This window comes from Hippopotamus amphibius, unplaced genomic scaffold (assembly GCF_030028045.1).
Source record: "Hippopotamus amphibius kiboko isolate mHipAmp2 unplaced genomic scaffold, mHipAmp2.hap2 scaffold_300, whole genome shotgun sequence".
Classification (NCBI taxonomy): domain Eukaryota; kingdom Metazoa; phylum Chordata; class Mammalia; order Artiodactyla; family Hippopotamidae; genus Hippopotamus; species Hippopotamus amphibius.
The window spans coordinates 28,117-52,780 of NW_026648419.1; the positions used below are offsets into that span (position 1 = coordinate 28,117).

At 47.1% G+C, this 24,664-nt stretch overlaps 1 protein-coding gene across 5 annotated transcripts in view; it reads right to left on the minus strand.

Annotated features, from left to right (window-relative positions):
• The window catches only part of LOC130843437 (kalirin-like), a 65,950-nt gene that overhangs the window by 26,122 nt on the left and 15,164 nt on the right, over positions 1 to 24,664 (minus strand). For 2 of the 5 annotated variants that reach the window (XM_057719760.1, XM_057719759.1), the window contains exons 4-14: positions 19,778 to 19,844; positions 18,201 to 18,304; positions 17,958 to 18,027; positions 17,559 to 17,645; positions 16,600 to 16,692; positions 15,801 to 15,851; positions 14,851 to 14,928; positions 11,293 to 11,478; positions 10,772 to 10,943; positions 7,134 to 7,372; positions 5,095 to 5,352 (exon numbers count right to left, since the gene is read on the minus strand). In XM_057719760.1, the coding sequence (XP_057575743.1) occupies positions 5,095 to 5,352; positions 7,134 to 7,372; positions 10,772 to 10,943; positions 11,293 to 11,478; positions 14,851 to 14,928; positions 15,801 to 15,851; positions 16,600 to 16,692; positions 17,559 to 17,645; positions 17,958 to 18,027; positions 18,201 to 18,304; positions 19,778 to 19,844 (1,405 nt within the window). Of the gene's footprint in view, positions 1 to 247; positions 308 to 1,376; positions 1,501 to 4,269; positions 4,813 to 5,094; positions 5,353 to 7,133; positions 7,373 to 10,771; positions 10,944 to 11,292; positions 11,479 to 14,850; positions 14,929 to 15,800; positions 15,852 to 16,599; positions 16,693 to 17,558; positions 17,646 to 17,957; positions 18,028 to 18,200; positions 18,305 to 19,777; positions 19,845 to 24,664 lie in introns of those variants that run through there. The other 3 variants (XM_057719756.1, XM_057719757.1, XM_057719758.1) reach the window with 3 other exon arrangements.

Sequence of the window (24,664 nt, forward strand, 5' to 3'; positions counted from 1 at the left end):
CTGCCAAAGAAGAAAATATTAAGCAAGCATTCAAGAGAACCGGAAGTTTTAAAAATGCACCTGGGAAGAGTTTTTTTCCTACCAAAATCAAACTGAATTAAGTTTTGCTTTACACTGGATGGGACACCCAGAGATGCCCCACTGTCACAATGTACCCTTGACTGGTCCCTTTAGCAAGGTCACTGTTACAGAACACATGGAAAAAGACAGTCACTGTAGGACAGAGGACAACAACAGCTGCTTCTACCTCCATGCTAGTATTAGGGTCAAGATCATCACACTCTGACTCCTCGGAACTGTTCGTCTCCTTGACGGGCAGCATGAGGAAGGGGAGAAAAAAAACACAGTTAGAACACAGGCAGCTTTGGCTAGACCATGGGGAGGACTTGAAAGAAGCACGGACAATGGGAAATGGGGCAGAGAAAAGCCAGGTGCCACTGAGGTGGGGTGCGGACCACCCAGGGCGGCAGCATATGCTGTTTTCAGGGAGAGGAGGCTGGGGTCGTGTCAGCCGCTCATCTCACAGGAAACAGCAATGGAAGCAACCAAATGAAGCATGGGTGCTGTCAAATTTAAACTGCTGTCTTCCGTGAGGCTGGACTTCCAGATGAGGGTGAGGCAGAGAGGACAATTTCTTTTCCCCAAGAAGGATATTAGAATGGGTTTCAACTGTTCTTATCTTGCTCAGGAAGACTCAGGTAGATAATCACACATTATAACAATATTAAACATTGTCCAAAGGCAGATCTTTCCTGAGGGCCCATTGTGAAAAAAACAGATCACATTGTTTCTAGATGGGGGACAACGTGGGTCTGCCAAAGCTTAGAATCAGTGAGTTCAGTATCACAGTTGGATGATTACAAAGCAATAACTTGGGCTCCCTTCTCTGCCCATGCGTAGGCCTGAAGGTGATGTCATCTGAATTCTGGGGAAAAGAAATGAAACTTTACCAAGGACACAGTAGCCGTTGAATTCCAAACCTCAGACTTCAAAGGGTTGGAGGTTTGGAAAACATTTCTAACCTCTTTACCCGGCATGTATTTTGAAACCTAGGCTATTGAACGGGTGGCTTTGAGGACTTTTAGTATGAATCAAGCATCTTGCATTTCTAAGAGAATAAATAATGCTGCAGATAATTTTGCTATAAAACATCTGCACAGTATAGGGAGGAAGGTATAAAAGAAAAAAAAGAGATACTTACTTATTTGAATCGAAGATGCCAGGAGAAATAAAAAATAAAAAATAAATTGATCTTGCATGCAAAATCCTACTCAACTACTTCCCCTCTGGTCCCATCCACCCAAGCTGCCTTGTGAGAATGCTGCAGGGTGGGAGGAGATGAGAGGTCAGACACAGCTCCGGAATACCTTACTCACTTTAACAGAGACTTTGCTGCCCAGAACATCCTTGGGTTTACGAGGCCCTGCGGCTTCATTTTTACCCGTGTTCTCCACTTCCGCCCGCTTTCTCATGCGTAGAGTATGCCATGAACATGACTTCCTGTTGTACCAAAAAATGCACCAATCAAAACGGCAGGTCAGGGCAGAGTGAGGCGGGGGGTGGGCTTGCCACCCTCGGGTCAATGAGCAGGTGAGGTGCTGCTGTCAAGCCCCAGCTTCAGAGGCCCCAGACCTGCACACCAGCTCCGCGGCAGCTGCCAGTGGATCTCGCCTCCAACGGGAAGTGAGTGAGGATGAACTTTGACCCTTTCCAACAGATGTGCAAGGTTGGTTGTAGCATTTGAGGGAAGTATGAGTACTGAGTTATTAAACTCTACTGAGGGAAGTTTTTCTATCATACTGATGAGGCCTACAGGACTCAGGAATTCCCTCCCTGAAGGGTGTGGTGGCCGGGAGAAGACTGGGGGTGGGGGAGGGCTGGGCTGCAGGGATAAAATAGGGAAGATAATGGAAGCATATTCTATAGTGCGTAAACTACTGGTACTTTTCCAGGGTCGGACATAAAGACTCAAAATGATGATTTGGAGGTTTCCATCTCATCATTTGCATTTGGGCTGTGGCCACTCCCAAACACCATAGTACAGATAGGAAGTTCCAGGGCATCTGACTTAATAAACTGCTGAGCACCACTCATTCACCTGTATTATTCAGGATGAAGGGTTGCTTGGTCTATGTTCTCCACATCACTCAGTGTTTGTGAATACAGGGCTCTGTCAACCACTAACAGGTCCTAGAGTTTTCCTGTTGGGTGAAGACCCAACACGTGCTCTCAGGGAGATGAGGGCGGCAATGCCTTTCACACTATCCTAACATCTTTCTTCTCACAAGGGGGTTAGGAGCTATTTCTTCACAGACCTGTAAAGAGAGGCTCAGAGCAGAGCTCTTGAGTGCCACATAAGTCAGGATTCAAAGACAAAGACACCAAAAGCCAAGTCACAAATAGCATCAGGGACCCTGGGCAGGCATCAGTTTCAGGTGTGGTCACAGAGTCTGGATGAAGTTCTGTCATGTCTGGAGTAAGTGTGGTTGGCTTCCTTTCAGTGTCTCCTTATCAAATTTAGGCCTACATAGACAGGGCTCAATGAAAAGAGGCTTCATTAAAGGAGAGAGGGGAGAGAGAGAGAGGCCTGTGAGATTTAGGCGGAAGGAAAATGCTCCAAAACGTGTAGCGTCTCCTCCACAAACTCCACAAATGTCAGGGATTTTAGGATGCCCTGCGGAAGGTATTTATCACAAACGTGGAGGTTTAGCAATCAACTCTCTGAGTAGGAAAGAGCAATAATACTCATGTCCTCAAAATTTTTTTGGAAAGCGGCTCCTTCGAAAGGCAAGAAAGAATCTCTTGGCCAGACCTTCTCTTGTACCTCCTAAGTAGGCAGGCTCCCTAGGATCCCTTGCATACCAGCTCCTCACTCCAGTTGTTGATCCTGAGTGAGAACCGGTCGTGGAAACTAACCTCAGACAACATCAGTCTTAACTACAGGCTTTCATCCCATATCTTTATGCCCGAAGCCCTGTCCCTGCCTCATTCTGAGAACATCTTGAGTCAGGGAGGCCCCTGCTGAAAAGACTTCTAGGGCAGCTGGCACAGTGTGTGTGCATGCGTGTGTGTGCGTGTGTGTGTGTGCGTGAGCATGGGGGTGTGTTCCTAGGTTCATCACAACCCTCTGGGCTGCTCAGTATGCTTGGTGAGAAACTAGAAATGCTACACGTCACGCTGAGAAGGAGACTCAGGGTAGTACAAGTGGCCGGACACACTCAATTTCTATTCTTCTTCCCAGAAGAAAGCATCATAACGGTTTGGGAAGCTTCCATCTCTCAGCCACAAGCTGGGGACTGATGTAGAAACAGGATTTCAGTGACATGTACCCCATAGGCATCACAACCAACTCTGACCCCTGTGGTCACAGCAGCCCTGGGGAGGGTGCGGTGAGTGTCCTTCAGAGAGATAGTGACCACTGCTGTTAGTCCATTGCTCGGTTCCATTCCCACCAAACCTTGTGCAAGAGCTGCTGACAAGGAACCAAATGACCAACTGGTATTTGAATTTGCTCTTTTTCGCCCAGCCTGACACCCTTCCTACCAGTCCTCCCATAGGAGGTGTGAGAAAGTGACTAAAAGATGCAAGGGTGAGAAGGGGGAAGTGCTGAGTGCCTGGATCATCAGATCACAATTCATTACGAGTTAGCCAGCTCTGTAAGCCAATGACCAATAAGCACCTCAATGCTTTGAGTGCCATTATTTCCAAGGCTTTGTAAAAGGTACTGAAACCACATGTCTCCAGGATAAAATGAATCGGGCCTATTGCCATTTAGGGGGCACTGCTGATTTCCAGCTGGGCCTGCGGTTACCTAGAAAGGCCAGGGTGGGGTTAGCAGCCTCTGTCCCCCGAGTAAAGAAAACTCCAAAGAGGCGCAGCTCTGCTGGCGCTGCTGCTCAGATATCTTACGGGAGGCTCTTTTCCCCCCACCCATGGGTGACCACGCGGCGGGGAGAGCAGTGGGGGCTGCAAGCCACCCCGCCACCTTCTACACGAGCCGCTGATGTGTGTCAGCACTTCAAGGTTGCCCAGGTGGACAGCATTCGATCTGCATCAGCCCTCAACTAAGAGGTCAGAGAGAACCCACGGGGCTGTTTCGAAGGGAAGGCTAGGGTTGGAGCTTTGGCGACAAAGGCACTTCTTGTGTAGGAAAAAACTGCCAGTGCATTCAACCAACTCTTAAAGAAAAAATGAAAAAGAAGAGGGATCGTTTGTACATTTAAAAGTCCCAGAATAGCACAATGAGGAGAAAGGGTCCGCTGGTATTTAACCTCATTAAAACATGCTCATGGTGAAAATTTATTTTACATATTTAAAATAGTACATTTAAAATTATTAGTTACATTACAGGTATGACGATGAACACTGTGACTCCCCGTCACATTGCACAGCCTGACTTCATCCACGCGGGTGTCTTTAAATAGTGTAAAATACTTTATACAGGAATGTGTGTGGAAGGGTCTTCGCAACCAAAATAAGGAAAAGAAATATCTTACAAATGACCAAGATCATATATTAAAGTGACAGGGGAGGGGGAAAATTAAAAAAAAAAAAGTTACAATCTGTACAGAGGAATTGCCATAGACAACCAAAAAGTTCCCTCTCTCCTGGGAGAAGCAGCAGGCCTCTGACCTATACAGGTCTGGCATTTGTGCTAAGGTAATTTTTTTGGTGTCAATCAATATATATATATATATCTCAGTAACTTAATACAATATAAATAGAAGTCCAGTCCAGTGAATCCTGTGGTGGGTCAAATGGAGCAACAGGAGGCATGCCTTTTGTCACCTAGGGTTTCAGTAGGGTTCTTTTCTTAATGAGGGCAGGAGAAAAGAAAACAAACAGAAAATTATAAATGAAAAGGAAAGAAAAACCACCACCGTTACCACCACCAAAAAAAAAAAAAAAAAAATTGGAACAATCCAGCCCGGACGCCCCCTGCTGCGTGTGGTTCCAGCGCTCAGACCTTGGTTCCGGGAGTGCTGAGAACACGCAGCAGTAATTCCCTACCGTGTGTTTGCATTTTTGTGTTCTTGGTTTTGAATTTTTTTTTTTAATCCACATACTCCTCTCCCGGGGAAGCCAACGAGGCACTTACTTGATGCTTCCGTCGCTATTCTCTGCGGCTGCCGCGGCTTTGGTGAGGGGTGCCAGGATGCTGCCCGGGACCCAGCCCTCGGCGGCAGGGGAGTGGTCGCTGGCGGGCTGGTACACCAGGCACATGTTCTGCTGGTTGACGGCGAGGACCTGGACCACCTCACCTTGGCTAACACAGATTTCATTCTCCTTCAGCGCATAGTAATCTTTGATCACGGCCATGGGTGAGGCCCCATTGCAGCCTCCCAGGTCGCTCTGCCAGGAGACAAGGGCGAGAAGGACACAGACACAGGAAGGCCGGTTCACACGGGCTTGCTCTGCATCCTGAAGCGTGGTTAAAAGCCAACCCCCCACCCCACTAGCAGGTAAGTGGCAGGCAGAAGATTATCTTCAGGAATGGAATTATATTCACAAACGGGCTCTGAAAATGTATTTTATGGCAATGTCTCATTAATGTTATAATTGAGGGTGCAAAGGTGGAGACACTGCCCAGCCTTAGGTAAAGGTATGAACGTGCCTTCCACTTGGGAGTCCCTCCTTATGCACCTTCCCGCCAACATCCTCCAGCTCACGGGAGGAAGAGTGTGGTACAGGCACAACGACACGTTAGCACCTGGCAGAGGGAGGTCAGGTCAGCGGTCACGATTCCCCCAAGAAAAGAACACAGGCTTGTTGATACATTTTTGTTTCTTCCTTTTGAAAAAGCACTGGTCTTACTCTGCATTCTGACCCTCCTTGAGATAGGAGTAACAACGAGACATTCACCCAATTCAAAGGCAAGGCCATGACCTACCCTGACCCAGCTCCTGTGGGAAGAGAACTCTGGTCCCCCGTATTCATTAATATGAAGGGTCCTGCATCTGTGACCCTTTCACATGACTGCACCAGTGAAGCTGCTTCTGGATAGACCTGTAACTCCTACAGATGCCTGGCTGCCTCACAGAGCATGGTGAGAGCCAGAAATTCTTCAGTAAGTGAATGACTTCAACTTCTGCACAAGGGCAGGGGATTTTTAAGACGAAAAAGTCATTTCCAGCTGATGTGATAAAATAGGTCAGTACAGTTACTCTTACACAGAACTTAGACATTAATAGTTAATTTTAAAAAAATCAGGAATTCCCTAGTGGGCCAGTGGTTAGGACTCAGTGCTTTCACTGCCATGGCCTGGGTTCAATCTCTGGTCGGGGAACCAAGATTCTGCAAGCTGTGCAGCTTGGCCAAAAAAAAAAAACACACACACACACACACACACACAAAACCCAACATCATCTAATAATTGGGGTAAGAAAAATAAAACTATAAGGTGGGAACACGGAGGTAAAAAATGCAGACGCTCCGATTCACAGACCCATTTAGTTCTAGAGCAAACAAGCCTGATGAGATTAAGTAAACTGCTGAGTTCTAGAGCAAGTCGCAGAGTTCCAAGTTGCATAGTTTGGAATGGAAACCAGATTGCCTGACTCCTGATCTAGCACTTTTCCCACTTGTTATCCCTACTACTCTGTGGGGTCAAAACAGCTGTATAGACTGGATCTACAGTTACACTGATGACTGTCCTCACGGTGACACTTCAGTTGTGGGTTACCTGGGATAAACGTCTAATCCGAGGCTAGCCTCCCCCATTCACGCACTGATGGCCTGCATCCTCTTGCCACATCAGCCCGTGGGTGTGAGCTCCCTCCAGGCTCAGCAGTAGAGAGGGCAGTCTCTTCAAGATGATAAACCCTGGAGTTTTGACCTTCAGACAATCCACACCCCAGCTCCTCTATTTGCTACAAATCGTAACTGCCACTACAACGTTACCATATTTTATAGTATTTCTGCAGATGACAACAGCCCTTTAACACAGAGTATCTGGATGGTGGGGGTGGGGAACTGGTTTAACTCAATTTGCAGGGGAAGAAAGCGAAACCACTGAGATTAGGCTGTATTTTCCCCGCTAAAATGATGAGCATAGAAAGATGCTACTTTATAAAGTAAACCCAGAGGTTGTGCCCTCAAAGTGGTGAGGCTGGTGGCAGTGGGCTGTCACTTACCTTGCTGGCCTCAAACTTGTCCCCAGCCTGGTGGTAGTCAAACCCCGGACTGCCATTGGAGGTAGATATCTTCAGGGGTGGCAGAGGTGGGTTATAACTGGAGCCCTTTGGGGGCTTCTCAGAGCCCACGGGGATGGAGGAGTAGGGCCTGGGGCTGGCTTGGGGGACCCTAGCAGGCTGGGACCTCATGGCAGCTGTACTCCTTTCTTTCCGCTGATACTCAATGGGTGACTGCAAGGCTGCAGGGGAAGAGCAGACCGTTACTTTCAGCTTTGGAAATCCCACAAGCTTTGGAGGCTTATGAGGTACAGGCTTTGTGCGAGGCAGAGTGAGGACACGTGAGGAAGAGACTGCCCTGTTTTTAAGGAACGTATAATCTACCGAGAACTATTCTTAGTTTTGTCTAAATGATGCAAATGCAAAAACAAAATGGTGCAAAAGGAGGGAGGGGGGCTCTGTAGTACGTGTGCGTATGGGTGGACACAGGGACGGGGGCAGGATGGAAGCAAAGGGGAAGTGCGTCTGGGGAACAGGATGGAGTCCGATTCCCTGGAGCAGGGCCGTGGGTCTCCGTGGAGAAGAGGAGACGAGACAGGAAAGGAAGACTGGCGGCATCATGGGGTGAAAGATCTGGAAAGCAGGTGAGTGAGTCTGGATGTAATTCTGAAGTTCATGGAACGTGACTGAGTTAAGTGAACCTGTGTGTTTCGAGTGCAGGTGCCAGCACCAGAGCACACCTGAAGAACATGAACCTTACAGCGGTGGGAAGGGAGTGGCTGGGCTGATGAGGAGCCACGAGACAGTGACAGGAGAGGCTGGACCTGAGCAGAGCCGTGGGAACGTGGAAGGGTGCGCTGTGGCAAGCGCTCCGGAGGGCGTGGAGGCTGACACAGCCTCCACGGGAACAGATGGCAGGAAGCCGGGGCTGCTCGGGTTTGGAGGCGGGGAGAATGGTGGTCAGTGGATCTCAGAAGACAGGAGAAAGCTGCTTTGAAGGGAAAGATGTGAGCTTTGTTTTCCTGAGTTTAAGATGATAAAGTTCCAAGGTCTGAGTACTAAAGAAGTACAGCCAGGCAAAATCCAGACAGGTCAAATTCTGTAACAATGATTCAAGGCTGGCCGATTATGTTGTTTCTATCAGTGTTCGCTATAACAAATATTTAATTGGGTTAATGGCTGGGGCCCAGAGAACTTTCCATTATAAGGATATTTCTATAGTAATAGGTATGTGCTTTAATAAGACTCCACGTACGGCCCACACTTGCTTTCTATCTGAGGTCTCAGGAGGGAAAGTTTGGCTCTGAGGTGCCTGCAGGTGTATCTACAAGCAAAAGCCTGGCCCAGTCCATCGTCACATCCTTGTCTTTTGAGTGTGTCAAAGTGCAGAACAGACTGCGGCCAGACTTCAGCCTTTCTCCATGGAGAGCATTAAACATTTAGGTACTGAGAATTGAGTTCAGTAATAGCTCCGTAATTCACTATAATTAGGCAAAAGGTCTCTTGGAACCACGTACAAGTCCGGATAACTGACTATGCCCAAAGAAGTGCCGTTCCAAGTCTGAAGCAGATAGCAGACAGCTGTGAAGCAGGCCGGAGAAGCCGATTTAATGAATCAATACCCATCTCATGGAACTGGGGTATTACCTGATTATACACAATAACTGTGCTAAAGTGTTTGAAAATAGTATGTCTTCTTAAATAAGCTCCACAGAGAGTCTGCATCTTCCAGCAGCCTCAGTCTGCATAACATAGGTCTTAGGATCAGAAAAGTTGTGCGTCTTCGGACAGGGTTTGCATCTGGCTGATGGATACAGTATCTTATATCTGATCCTGTTTTTTTTGCTTTGTTTGCTGGGGAGCTCATAGACAAATGTGTTGCCCTACCACTAGCAACTATACTGCAGCTTTGGGGTTAAGAGCCTAATTTTAAGTCATACAGTTCTGGGTTCCGGTTCTAGTTCTAGCACCTACTGTTTTTGTGACTTTGGACCAGTTTCTTAACCTCCCTGAGCCTCCTCTTCCTCACTTGAGAAATACAGGATGATATTACTTAGCATTCCACGCTGATGTGAGGATTAAGTGTGGTAACACGTGAAATGCTTAGCACTGTGCCTTGCACAGAGAAAGGACTCAATACATGGGAGCCATTATTGTTACTCAATTACTTCTGGTTTCAATTTATTGTCCTATCTTATTTTTCTTTTGTCCTGAATTGATGAACTTAAAAACCTCATTGCAGCTTAGAATGTCAGAAATTCCTAATAGAATGCAACTTAATGAATGTATTTCATATATGCACATATTTTTGCCTAAATTTATTCTATCTACATAAGCGTTAATTCACAGTTGTATATTCAAAAACTGTGAACTATATACAGCTTTCATTACTTTCCCTCAGGGCTGGGCTGCTGTTTAATTTTAGACTCTTTAGAATGAGAAAGAACCCTAGAGATCACTTAGTTTAGTTTTTTTTTTACCAAACTGTTCTACAGTTGAGGGCCCCCAAAACCTCCCTTTAAGTGTGTAATTGCTTTGAAGTCTCATGTTCTATCTTAAAAAGTCAAGGCATTCTGCTACATAATCTCTTTTTATTTGTTTTGAAATAAACACAATCTATTAAATCCCTTACCATGGAGTACAACTGATACCTGGTAATCTCAAAGGCTCTCTGGTCTTATCTACAGATAACTGGGGGTTCGGGAGATAAGCTCAAATTCCCCTTTGTTCCCAACACAGGTGATTGCTAACTCTAAATTTCAGCAATACCTTAAAACTTCCCAAAATAGATTGATGATTACACAGAGAATGACGCTCTGTGTGGGAGGTGTGCCGTGTTTTCCCACTTCCAGTGCAGGAGAGTAGATCTTTCATAAAAAAAGCCAATGGAGGCCCAGAGAAACGTCATGACTTGCCCAAGGTCCTCAATGAGTGCAAGGTGATGATGCACTCATTGAGGACCTTGGCAAGTCATGACGTTTCATCTAGGGACAACCACATGTGCTCTATCTTCTTCATGAAAGCTCCTGACTCTCCAAGTGGACGTGTAAGTGTAAACTTGGGAGCACATATGGCCACACAGCACTCCTGCAGGTCCACAGAGAGCTTCATTCTCTGTGTAATTGGCAATTTGTTCTGGGAACCTTCAAGGCATTACTAAAATTTCAAATTAGCAATCACCTCTGTTGGGAGCAAAGGGGGATTTGAGCTGATCTGCTGAACCCTCGGTTATCTCTAGATAACACAAGAGAACATCTGAGATTATCAGCCATTGGTTACCAAATGGAAAAATCTATGTCACTGATAGCTGGCCTCTGAGACAAAGAGGATGTGCCCATTTCAGACTCTTGCCCCAATTATTACCAGCTGGTAGTGGTGGCACAAGGCACACCCCCAATGTCAAAGCTGTAGGAGATTACCTCTTCTTCTGGAAAGATGGCCTTCTTCAGCATGCCCCATCTGCCCACTTGTATATTTGCGTTCAGAAAAATTCTGCACAAAGTGTTTCTGAAAACTACAAAGTTGGAATGCATATAAATGTGATCAGGGCTCACACCTCACCACGAGCCTAGACCCAAGGAGGCTCAGAGGTGTGGGGTGCCCTGAAAACGGCCCGGCTAGAAGCCAGACCCAGTACCTACCATTTAAGAAGTCTCGCTGTGTTTCTAAGACTTGATTGATGTCCTGCACCCAGGCCTGCTGGATGTCAGCATTGGCGGCTTGTAGGATGACCCTCTCCGAAGTCTCCCTGTTCATGAGTGCAAACTTGCAGGGGTCGTTGTCCACGTTCTCCTCCAGGACCAAGTAATTCATCTGGAGGAAACCAAGGTGACCCTTTCCACATCTAAGTAGTTTAAAAAATCAACAACTACAGTTCCTCAAAGTTTTTATTTCAGGAGATGTTTCCAAAAATGTACCCTGGATCCAAAAGCTTAACTACTTTGATTTCTGTCTTTGAGTGAATGACATGATCTTGGAGAACCTGCAGGATCACGTTAGAGACTGGCACCCAGCCTGTCACCTTTTCTCAGAGACAATCAACCTTCAAGCCTGAAGGTTTCTAGGTTGAAAGATCCTCAATGTGCTGGGGCCTCTGTCTTAGGGAAGCGACTCCCCCAGTGTGGCTCTTCCTGCCCCTTCTCATCCCCATCCGGGTCCTCACCTTGATGCTCCTTTTGAACATGTAGCCTGGGGTGAGAGACCCCTTCCTGAGCAGTTCACTGAAGATGACAATTTGCTCAAAGAGGAACACGCGCCTCTCTTTGGTCCGTGACTGCATGCTGGCATCCAGCTCGATCACGTAGAACGTATCCTGCTGCAGCAGCTTTCCCTGAGCGGTCAGGGTGCCCTGATGGAAAGAAGGGCTGGGGTGAAGTAAGTGAAGGACGGGGAGATGACCACAGCCCTCTGGGTCACAGAACCTCCCCCTCTGGGGACATGGACAACAGACCTGATAGCAAAAGCCTCAGGCTCTAGCAAGAGACTGAATCAGGGCCCACCCAGTCCTCTAGGGTGACTGTGGTCACCCTCCTGTTCACACAGGGCCCTGGAAGGAAGGGAAAGAGGGCTATGGAACCACTAACAAGCAGCTGCAGGAAGACACCAGAAGGAAGGGAAAATTATTAGCTGAAAAGATGCTCAGGAATTATCCTGGCCCTTGTTTTTTATTAAACGGAGAACAGAAAGTAGGTGATGCTGGAGCTGGAAGTGGCCTTTCTGTCCTGGGAGCTCTGAGAGGTGTGCCTTCCTGGCCCTTGCAGCCAGTACCTGGGGTGTCTCGTAGTCATGAACCGAGTACCAACCTGGGGCCAAGGGAAGTGATGGAGGCGGGACCACAAACACACACACACACACACACACACACACACACACACACACACACACACACACACACACACACACACACACAATCAGATGAGTTGGGCCCCTCTCTTCTATTGTTTCAGGATGGGGAAAATTCTGAGGTCTTAGTCTCCTGCTAAGGCAGGAGGCACAGCTGAGGTACTATAGACAGGTGTCCATATTTTGTAAGCTGATAGATACTTTTCTGGTCCTGCAATCCTTCTTAAAATGCCTCCAGTTGCCAGATCACCTGACACCCAGGGTAAAAGGTGGAGCCTATTTGGTTTGCCAGTTCTAGCCAGATTTTCAGGAACATCGTCACATCTTCAAAGGGAATATGGTCCACTCCAGCAAGTCTTCATGGATACTATTGGAGAGCTTTGCTTTTTCTACTGTTCTGCAACAAGAAGACACTGACACCTGCGACAGTGGCCAGAGGGCCTCCTCTGAACTCTACAGGTGACAACTTGTGCCCTTTAGTGCAAATGTGGGCTATTCTCTGCACGCAGTGCCTTATTCCAAACATTACCCAACACACAGGGCATTTTCCTTTCATGTTTCTGAGACACGCCTGCCCTTTGCTTGGATCATGGTTCCCTACTGTCAAGGTCAGCAGCCAAACAGGCTTATCTCTACCCTGGTCCAAAGTTAATATTAAGCCAGCGACCAGCTCTAAAAGCTCTATTAATATTACACAAGAGTCACAAAACTGTTTTTGGTTTTTGTGGGGTTTTTTGGTAATTTTTATTGTTGATCCAGGAAAAAACTATAAAAAAGGTTTTGTGACAGTTGAGAAAATCTGAAGATGTACTGTATACTAGATGATATGGCAGTATTTAAAAAAAATACATAAGAGCCTGACCCATGAGATGTAGCCCTGCCAGTGCTAAAGCGAAAGGTAGAGGGTTTAAAAGGGAGAAAATCTAAGTGAAGGGCTAACTTCTCCCTGATGCAAAGCTACGGACTTCTGAAAGAATGGAGGTATGTTCATGGTCCTTCCCAATTAGCTAAAGGAATGCAGAGCCGATTCTCTGGGGCTTGATGAAAAAAGGAGATGGTGGTGCTTGACTTAGAAAATAATTCCACCCTCCTGTGTGTGGCCTTCTGTGGACACGTGAACACACACAACCCACTTCCTGTGAAGCATGACTTGGGTCAGACGGTATAGCGGATGCTGTTCCTCCTGTCTGTGGTCAGTTCCTCCAGAGACCAAGAAGAAGTCAAGTCATACCCTGCTCAGAAAAACATGGGGACAAAGATGGAGAGCAAAAGGAATTACTTGGCTTCTTCAGAATAGCCTCAGATCTGGCATAATTATGAGGGGACAAGTGTCAAACGTCATCTAGCATGACTAAAGAAACACTGTGTGAGAACTCAGGGTGTATTTCTGCTGAACGACCCTACTTCTCAAATGCCTCAAGTCTACTGTGGAGAACAAGAACCTATGAAAATACGAGCAGCAGAAGGGACCCACCACACAGTTCCTGGTCACAACAAAGCAATGGAAATCAGACGGAGACACCAGGATGGGCTGCAAGGGCAAAAAGGACAGAAGAATTTGGCTCAAGACCATCACGAATCCAACTCATTAACCCAAACCTGAATACAGCATTTCCAACTTTACTTATATACCAGTCTGCCTTATGTCTATTTTAGTCTAGTTCAGCCAGAAAAAAAAAATTCCCTTTTTTTCCACTCTCGCAGGATTACTGGGAAACAGGATTAGAAGATCCACATCTTTCTCTAAGGGGTTCAACAACAACTAAGCACCACTCAATAAGTGTGTCAGTTCCAGTTTTATCATATTAATATTTAAAACATATTATGTTTAGTTAATACATGAAGTTTGGATATAAACTAGTAACAGCCACTTTTATTAAGTTTAAATCAGGAAAGTCAATTTGCTCTTCTAAGGTTCCCTGGTCTGGATTGAATTGAATCCCGTCTCCAATTCAGATGTTGATGTCTTCACCTGTAGCACCTCAGAGTGCGACCTTATCGAAAGACAGTCTTTTACAAAGGGAATCAAGTTAAAGAGAGGTCATTACGGTGAGCCCTAATCAAACATGATCAGTGTCTTTATAAAAAGGGGAAATTTGGACACAGAGATGTGTACAGAAGGAAGACGATGTGAAGACACAGGAAGAATGCCACGTGAACATGAAGATGGCCATCTACAAGCCAAGGACGGAGGCCTGAACAGACCCTTTCCCCACAGCTCTCAGAAGGAACCACCACTGCCTACACCTTGCTCTCGAACTTCTAGCTTCTGGATGTGTGAGATGATACATTTCTGTTGTCTAAGTCACTCGGCCTGTGGTACTTGGTTACAGCAGCCCCAGCACACTAGCGTTTTCATTGAAACCCAAACCCTATGTACATCTAGCTGTTTCTCCCGAGACTTGATTCTCCTCTTCAAAGAACAGAAATGTACACTGTGATGTCTCTGAGCTTTAAACATTCATTTAACTAAAAAGCCAGCCACTATGTAGACCTGTTTATTAGAACCACTCTTTCAAAAAAAAGGCGCTCCATCTTCCCTCTGGTTCTACTTCCATCACATAGTCCCGCTCTCCCTCACATTCCCAGCATTTCTCAAGCAAGAAAGGAAAGGGAAGAGGTCATTGGCAGGCCCATAGCTATAAAGAATTGGGGTCTTTCCAACCCTCTTGGAATTCCCACTGCAGCTTGGTTGACTTCTGATGACCGCCCTATCCCTGGAGGTCCTAAACAGGTGCACCTTCTAGCCCTGTGAACCGGAGGGGCCCAGGCACAAAGCCATAGATGGCGAGGGAAGGAGGCAGAGAGGGTTCAAAGGGAAGCCTGGGCTCCTGCTGCCCTGAAGGGAGAGGACTAAAAAGGCTTCTGAAGGGCTCACCTCAAAGCCCTGCAGGCGTCCCAGATTCATCATGTCATTGCAGCGTTTCGGAACAAGGCACATTAACTCCACTGCTTTCTGTGGGAAAGAACAACAGCAGTCAGGATGGGGAGCAGCATGCCGGCAGGGGGCTCAGGACGATTCTGTGCGGGAAGGTGGGGGGCCTCCTGCTGGCTCCTTAACCCTAGGAAAGCACACTGGGCTCTACTGCCCGCTTCAGAGGAGGGAGGGATTTCCTGTTCTAGGCTGGCAGGGTGCTGGTCATCCATGCAGGAGCTCCATGTGAATCAGTGACCACACGCGGGGAGGATGCTATCCAGCCCTTCCTTTTCTACCTTCCCACTTCTGCTTATCCATTTGCTTTACGTTCTCACATTTTCTTTTCTCTCTTTGTTGCTTCTTGGCTGCCCAAGCAACAGCTTAGCCTCGCCTGTGAAACACTAGAGGTTTTAACCTAAAATAACCTGCCAGAATGGTCTGTAACCTCTCTGGCTTACAATAATCCCCATGGTGACACTGTCTCCTAGGACTTGACTTAGCGAGTAATCCTCGGGGGTGGGGGAGGGAGGGAAAAATGGAATAATTTATATGTCAGCCTCAAATAGTACCTGGATTCATGTCTGAGGCTGCACACTGACACACCCACTCTCTGCAGGCTGTTAGGGGGCTCAGATACCACCCCTCCCACCACATACCACTGGGAGCCACAAGGAGACCACCAGCAGGACTGAGCTCTGGTCTGGCCGAGGACCAGATTCTAGAAAGACATTCAATGTGCACCTTCACGCTCACCACTCCCCATCCCACCTGGCAGCTATTTGAAAAGGGCTCTTGCTGTCTAAGAGGAGCCAGCTGGGACCCTGTATCCTGCAGAGCCAATCTTTCCCCTTTAGAGGCAGACATCCAATACTGTCCCTAAGAACCGCCAGCATTACAAGTAGAAAACTCACCTCGATATCAGAACACTCCAAACCAGCCTTCTCGCTGTATCTCAGGAAGTCCTAGCAAGTAGAGGAGGCAGGGAAGGGTGTGGGGAGGGTGAAACCGGTTAGGAACATACAGCACTATAAAAAACGTAGCACTGTAAAAACCAAGATGACACACAGAAGACGTTCCTTCCCCACAGAGATGGCAATGCTTTGTAGGAGCTGAGATATGAAGTTATGAGTCATGGTGGACACGATCACCCAGAGAAAACCCCCAGAATATGCACAGATTCAAAGCTATGGGGGAAGGGGGGGAGGGGCGAAGGGGAGAGAAAGCGTGTGAGTAGGGACAAAAGGGGGCGCTGACAAGAAGGAACGGGAGACAAGACAGTTAAATCTCTCTCCCATTCGCCTCATATTTCTGTAAGACAAGTCAAATTAAATGATTTTAAAAAGTAAAAAATGATCAAATTTTAGGTCTTACTCATTTAAGGTTTCTAGGGCTCATGCCTTTCCTTTTTCCTTCCCTGTGTATTCTACTGTGATTTTATGCTCTTATTATTTTTTATTTTTTAAAGGTACGAAGTCAGTGATGGCAACAAAGAAAGTGATTTGGAAAAGAGAAAATCAAAATTAAAGGCAAGAACAACAGGCATGCAACCTACTTGGGGGCAGGGCTGACACGGATAACCCGCAAGTATGGCAAAACCCCCCACACGCCGCCTGCCCGGTCACAGACAGAACCTCAGGCTGACCTGCTCTCTAACTCAGAGCCTGATGAAGACCCTGCTCTGGCCCTGGGCCAGGCTCGAAGCCCTCTTACCTTGAGGAGCAGCTGATACTTTGTTATTCTCTGAATGGGCTTGATAAGAAAGTCGCTAAGTGTCAGTCTTTGATTTATCTCCTGTTTCACTTCCTGGAACACAAGAGAGCTACATTAGGGGAAAAGGAACCAAAGGATTGGGGTGCTCTGGATTGGGGTTCAAAGGCGAGGAACACAGGTCTTCGTGTTTGCCAATAAAGCTTTAGGATCTTCAAACCATCCAACAGGTAAAACTGCCTACACAACAGCTCATTTGCTATTAATGGCACCGCACACCTCAACACCACCTTTTTACCTATCAAGCTCTGTCACACCCTGTGTCCTCACCCCAGTCCCGGGGACAAGCTGGCACGGGTATTCTGTTCCCTCTCCCACTCCAGGGCCAAGTCCGAAATGAAGGGCTTCCTCTGGGACACAACAAGCCTACGGGCTGGGCTCTCAACTCAGATCTGCAAACACTCAGTTGAGGGCTCTTTCCAAGTGATGGTGTTGCCTCTCCTCCAGCAAGATGAACACTTCCAGGCTGGGGCAGGACAAACACTCTGAGGTGCTTGTCAGACCTCTGGGAACGGGAGCAGAGGCTATGTACGAGGTGCCCGTGAGCACCTCCGGGAAGAGGAGGGTCCTCAACAAGCAGCCTCCAGGGACTGGAGAGAAAGAGGTGGGCACCGTGGGCTCCGGGGTCCCGGGAGGAGGTCTCTGAGTGACACAGTCATTCTGCCAGCAGGGGCTCTAAAAGCAGACCTCCTGCGCGGCTGCCTCCGCTCCTCTCCAGGGGCTCGTGAGAACTCAGCCAAGAAGCTCACGGTTCTATTCCGGCAGCTCTCCCTGTCCTGAGAGATGGGCAGTGCTGGGAGGGGGCCACCTGAGGATGGATGACGGCTGGTGTTTCTGAATGGGGTGGTCCTCGCCTGAGTTTCTCGCCCCCACCCTGGTTCAGCCAAGCCGGAGCAGCTTACTTCAAAGTAGGCGTCGTACTCAGCGACGATGTACTCGGAGCGCGGCTTATTCTGGCAGTACCACACGTAGATGTGCAGCTTCCGCTCCTGCAAAGGCAGAGGGAAAGGCACTCAGGCATCTGTGCCTCGCACTCCATCTCAGAGTGCTCAGCCGGTCTCTGTGCAGGGAGACAGAGGACAACGACATGGGCTGCGCTCCGGGGACGCACCAAGGTGGCTAAGTATCAAGGATGGAGGAGTAAATGCAGTGGGCGAGAGCCCTTCTCCCAAACTGCCGAGACAGAGAAAAGCCCCAACGCAGAGAGGGATGGGGAGGAAGAGCAGAGAAGGCAAGGGACTGTCAAGTGCATGTGAATGACCTGGTGGGAGGCGAGGGGAGGCGTGCAGGGCAACACTCACATATTTAATAAAGAGCTGTGCCAATCTGTCTTGCTCCTGGATACATTTTTCCAGTTCACCCAGGAAAACACTGAAAAGGGATGGAGAGAAGAGAGGGAAGCCACAGTCTTCAGAACCGTATTATTTCTCAATGGTGGGATAAATGACAGGAGACTCCCCCCCAAACCCCACCGAGACTTGGGGGAGGACAGGAGAGTCCTGGATTCCAGGACACCTTGATCCTCAGGGCACCATTGCACTTACTCCTTATGCCAATCGTAAATCTGGTGAATATTTCCAAACACAATTTTATCCTTTCCTCGCATGTCCTCAGGGACACCCTTTTCTTCTATTCTCTTCATGAAGCCCTGCAGGGTGGAGGCAAAGGTGAGTAGAGCATTTTCACAAGAAGGCTTTCCAGGCCAAGCCCCACACTGCAGCCCAGCGGAAGCCCACCCTCTGTGTGAGTAGGAGGGCAAAGGCTTCTGTGGTTTCTCAGCACTCAACCAGGACTTCACCCTTGTGCAGAGTGACAGACAAAACTTCTATGAAGTTCTGGGTCCCTTTCTTTGTCTCCAGCCCCCTTAAGAAAGCAGGACAAAGAAGCAGCAGCTGACTGTTCCTCTCCCATCTCCCAATCCAAGTTAATTATGTCTTTAAAGGCTTCAAGCTAGATGTGTTTGACCTAGAAACGTCTTAATATGTGAATACTTTAGATTCTGTAAAGTGCTATCATATATAATCTCATTTCAGCTTTAAAGTCAGATTCTGAGGTGGTACCAGCAGCATTTATCCCCATCAAAAGATGAGAAAGCCAGTGTATGGGGAGTTATGTGATTTGTCCAAGTTATACCACTGATGCTTGACTTCCCTGGACCCCAGCCTCCAGATGCCCAAGCCCTCCGCTCCCAGGCTGGACAGCTCACGGAGGCTGCTACACCTCTAGCTGCCCCCTTCCTCACCTTGGAGAAGAGGATAACTTTCCGTAAGTTAGAATTCAGTCCTCTACATTCCAGGTTAGTCTGCGTATCCAAGGTTTAGGACAGGCAAACATGAACCCATAAATCAGCAGACTGCACAGGACGGGGACTTACAGACCCGATGTAAGGAACCAGCAGGTGATTCAGATATCAGGCGTTCACTTTTTAGACTTCACATCCTTTTGTTTAAGATGATTAACAGTAGGGCGCTAAGCCATCTAAATTTTCCATTTACTTTCTTAGACTTTCTCCTCCAAACGTCTAAATCCCTCTAAAGTAAACGCCTATGGAGAGACAGCTGTTACTATCAATCTGACTTGTAACTGTGGACCTGCCAATATTGCCTTATTGGTGGTTTTTTCTTTGTCCTCTTGGTAGCAAAACGCTCTCCTTCAAATCTAGGGAAACATAGAAGCCCCAAGGTTTCACTAAGAGTGACCTGCTTGATTTGCTTAGTGGCCGTGGTGGCTCATAGCTGTGAAGAATATATGTCCATATATTCTTATATACATGGTTAGATATTTATTTATTTATAACTAGTATATATGTTGGTTAGATACCAATGAAAAGCTCTGGAGACAATAACTTGGTCACCTAAAACAAGGTGAAATGGATTCAGGTCTAACTAAGAGGCTGCAACATTTGGGGCTCTGCCCTCCTCTAAAGCTCTTATAACATTTCAAGGGGAAAACAAAAAAAACTCACCTACATGTTCTATTTTATCTGCTATCATTTTTAGTTTCATCTCTGCAAATACCCAGGGAGAGTAAAATACATACTGTCAAGTTATATACGGCCCAGGTAGGGTCCAATACGCCCCTGGGTGGGTGACCACAGACCCACCTTGAGCTGCGTACTCACCTCCACCACAGTCCCCAGGTCCTTGACATAGTCTTTCTCTGTCTGTACCAGTTCATTCAGGACAAACCTGAGCAGGAGATTAAGAACAATGAGGGTTCCTCTTCATTGTGAAGCAAGGGCTCTTCACACTGAAGTTCACAGGACAGTCCCTTTGGCGCTTCTATGACAAGACCACCCAAACCCACACTGGGCAGCCTGAGGGAGGTGCGGGCTGGTGCTCCCTGGACGAGAGGCCCCCGCTGCCGAGGAGCTGAGGGCACCCGGGCTGAGAAGGCCTTCCCAGACAGCAGCAACAGCCAGAGAGCAATGCTCAAGGCCAGCGCCTATCTTTCTGTTCTTTCCGCCTCCTCCTCCCTCACTTGTAACTGAACAGTTGTATAGACACAAGGCAGAAGGAATAACAGCCACGCGAGCAAAACTCAGTTATGAAAGCTTCAGAGCCAAGGGATCAGCACGAGACTTTTCCTCCTTCATGTCAGCTCTGTTCTTTGCTTCACAAGAAGAGGAAGACATTTGTTTGATAAGCACCCTTTGGACCTCAGAGACACCATCATCAAGTGAAGCGTGTGAGATACAGAAGCTACAATTATTCAGACAGGTGTCCATGGTAACTGGCCTGCGAAATCCCCCGTCAAGGCCAGAAAGACTCCCTAATCACCACTTTCAGTGCGGCCACGTGCCACCCTCCACCAGATGTGGGACTGAACCGCTATAAGGACATTTACTCTCTTGGTTTCTTTTTTGTTAATGATTTCTTTCTCTTAGAGCACCTGCCTTTGTGCCAGTTGCTTCATCTGGCTTTTCTCGAGCTTCTGAGAAGGTAAGTACTGTAGTACCTCTAGTTTACGCAGATGAAAACGCTGAGGTGGTACTGCTCAAGATGACAACAGGAGAAGCAGAGCTGGGATTTGAACCCAGTTGTACAACAGTCCAAAGACTCTGCCCTTTCACTGCTGCCCACTGCCTGGTTAAACTACTCAGACTGGCTCTCGGGAGTCCCTGAGGCGTCAAACCCAAACACTTCTTTCTTTCTGTCCAGACAGTAAAGAGCTAGGCATAAAACACGTATGGCTGTGCACAGCAGCAGGGTAGTGTATGTGGCTTAATGGAGTCTGACTTGTATTATTTAAGTTTGAGGGGTTTAGCCTGGAGCCACACAACTACATTTTTGGCCCGAGTGGCAGAAGGGATCAAGTTCTAGGATGTCAAAGAGGGGCTCCAGCCCAAGGGTGGTAGCTGTTCTGAACCCAGGAAGCAAGGCCTCCGAAATTCTTGTTCCATGCAGCACAGAGAAGCCGAGTCCCCGGGCCCAGAGCCTCAGGGCGATGGGAAGGAGGCAAGAGGAACTCATGCTTCTTTATCAGCGTGCCCAGCACTTCCAACCAGCTCCCACCCCCTGATACACACAATTATGTGTTTCAGGCCACAGGAAGGAACCGGCAAGGCCAAATAAAAGCATTTAAATATATCTTTAGCATGGTCCACGTTACCGCTTGAAAGAAAGTGGTAAAAGAAAAACCACAGGAAAGTTAGAGTGGGAATTTGGGGCTAGAAGGGCGTTCTGGAGATGAAGTCCAGCTCTCTGGCTCTGGATGGCACTTCTTTCCTAGGCTACCTGCTGACACTGAAGGGTGTCCTGGGCTTTCCAGCCTCTAAGGAAGGGGATTGGACTAGGTGCTGCTAGTGGACCTAGCATCTCCTCCCTTGAAGAGCTGATGAAAAACACTTGGAGAGATAATGACATTAAAAGACATTCTGAAAAGGTACATAAAAGATGTAAACTACCTGCATCTCAAGGCAGTGCACAAATAATTGCCAAATAAATTGAACTGATAATAAAGCAGTTTTTTTCACGTTCAGTTCTTGTGAGTAAAGGTTATTTACAAAGTAAATGTTGGGCTTCCCTGGTGGCGCAGTGGTTAAGAATCTGCCTGCCAATGCAGGGGACACGGGTTTGAGCTCTGTTCCGGGAAGATCCCACATGCCACGGAGCAACTAAGCCCGTGTGCCATGACTACTGAGCCTGTGCTCTAGAGCCTGTGAGCCACAACTACTGAGCCCAAGTGCCACAAGTACTGAAGCCCGTGCGCCTACAGCTGGTGCTCCGCAAGAAGCCCCCGCAATAAGAAGCCCACGCACCACAACGAAGAGGAGCCCCTGTTCTCCGCAACTACAGAAAGCCCGTGCGCATCAACGAAGACCCAATGCAGCCAATAAATAAAAATAAATAAAAAAAATTAAAAACAAAAACAAAAAAACAAAGTCAATGTTATTCTTTGGTCCAACTAAACTTCTTTCAGCAATAGATCTGACCTGCTGCTGACCTCTACCCTTCACAGTGGTAGGGAATGGCTGGTCTTCCACAGAAAATCTCTAACAGTCTTTGCACTGGCTGTTCCCTGTGCTGAGAATGCTTTTCTTCCACGGCTCAAGGCTAATTCCTTACCTGCTTCTGGTCTTTGTGTAGACCCTTTAGTCAGAACCATTTAAAACTGCAGCATGGCCTCATCCGTACTCCTGATCTCCCTCACCACTTTTTCTTTTTTCCACCGCCTAACATACTATGTGATTTATCTTATATTTTGTTTCTTCTATGATTTCTCCCATTAGAATGTAAACTTGCCACGAGAGCATGGACTTTTCTTTTGTTGTTACTGTTTGTTCTACTCACTGATGTATGCCAAGCACTTGGTACACAATAGGTGTACAACAAATATTGGTTGAATAAATGAGGGCTAAAACTTGAAGATAATTAAGTCCATTCTTGGCTTTGTTCTTCTCCTGGACAAACAACCATCTGTTTTCATGTTTTCTGCACGGAGCTCCCATTTAACCCTTTAAGGTCTTACTGGATTGAGTCTCAGTTCTCTATCCTCCTCAGCCTCCAGCCTCACGCGGTGTTTACAACTAAACACCTACACATCCTCACTTTCATCGTGGCCATAAATTATAGCAGAATAAGGGCAACGTACAGTAAAAGGAGTGAGTCATTCTAACAGCTGGGTTTTCGGAACAGTGCAGGATGTGGAGAGATGCGGAGTTGGGTGAAAGAGTGAGAAGGGGGGAAGAAATGAGTAAGGTAGGTAAAAGAGGCAACAAACTTTTGCCTCTTGGAGGAAAATTAGACAGTGTCATGACAATGGCTTAACTGTCTGTTTACAGGCCCGTTTACAAGAGTAGTGATAGGCCTTGCCAAGGAACACCTGTCACCTCAAAGGTCACCTTCATATAAGCTTTCACCTTCTTGATACAAGTTTTGCTTTGGCTCGACAAGACTGGAATATCAGCTCTAACCCTGCCTCCTCCTATGTAAAAACAGCCTGAAAAGATAAGAAGAATCAGCATTGTATAAGTCCTAAGAAATTTCCCTTTGGGGATGGTATTTCTTTACCTCTATTCTATTCTTGGGGTTCCCCTGGGCACCCACAAAGTTAAGGGGGTAAATATGGAACCAGAGCACTTACATGCCACTTGCTTATTTCCACTAGGAGGTGACAGCCCTGCTCTGGGGCCAGGCCCTGGCAGTGATGTTTCCTAGGATACAGTCATAAATGGTCACTTTGCCTATTTCCAGGCAACAGAAGGACTGGCCTCATTTATTTTTGCTGATCTTCATGTCTATAACCAGGCTAAAGGGGGGACGAATTTGAGGGAGACTGGCAGGCTAATGAGCAACAGGGAGGGACCTTTCCCGCCTGCAGATCCTGTCCTTACTGTGCTTACCATCTCTCACACATCAAGCTATGTTGAAGACCCATCAGCAGCTCTGCATCCAACACAGAGTCAAACCCTGAAGAGGAAAACTGAAGTTGTGGAGGGATTGTGGTTTTGCTTTAATGGTATCACTATCTTTGTAATCAAATCAAGTAAGAGAAGACTGACTTCACATCAGGGTAGTAACTCAATCCCTGCATAACATATCGGTTCTCGTGAAGTGGAATGCAATGTGAATTGTATTTACCCCTAACCATTAAAGAAGTAAAGAAGTTCTCCTGAAACCCAGCCCACAGTGAGATGTCAGATAAAGACAAATACTGTATGATATCACATATATGTAGAACCTAAAAAATACAATAAACTGGTGAGTATAACAAAAAGGAGACAGCCTCACAGATACAGGGAACAAACCAGTGGTTACCGGTGCGGGGGGGGGGGGCAAAATAGGGGGAGGGGATTAAGAGATACAAACTATTATGCATAAAATAAGCCGCAAGAATATGTTGTACAGCACAGGGACTATAGCCAGTATTTTATAACAACTATAAATGGAATATAACCTTTAAAAATTGTGAATAACTGTTGTACACCTGTAACTTATGTAATATTATACATCAACTACAGCTCAATAAAAAAACTGGGTTGTAAAAAAAAAAAGACAAAAAATAAAAAACAAATATCACTATAAAAAATATGTTTTTTTAAATAAATAAAACCTCTGGAGAAGGGGTGGAGCTAGAACCCAGCCTGATAGCCCAACAGCTCCCTTTTCCTGCATGTGACTTTCCTACATCTGGGGAAACGTTCCCTCAGAGGAAACTCCATCAGACTTTCTACCATGGATTCTTTGATATGGGGCCACAGTAATGGTCCCATAGTTCCCAGACCTTCGTTGTTTTCTTTTTATCAGCATGTTTTAAATTCCTAACAGGCCTTGGTTATAACCACCCTTTGTCGGTAAGAGCCCCTATCTCAGAAAATATTTCAGCTGAAAACTCTTAAAGTCGGTGCCAAACAGCTCCTTGCTGATCAGTGCCACACTGTACAGACCAGTCACCTTTACTCAGAATGAATGATACCAATGGAAACACAAGGTGGGGAATCCTAGTTCTCCCCAAACTTCCCGGGACCCCCGTTCCTTGCCCACTGCACACACGTGCACCAGGCTGG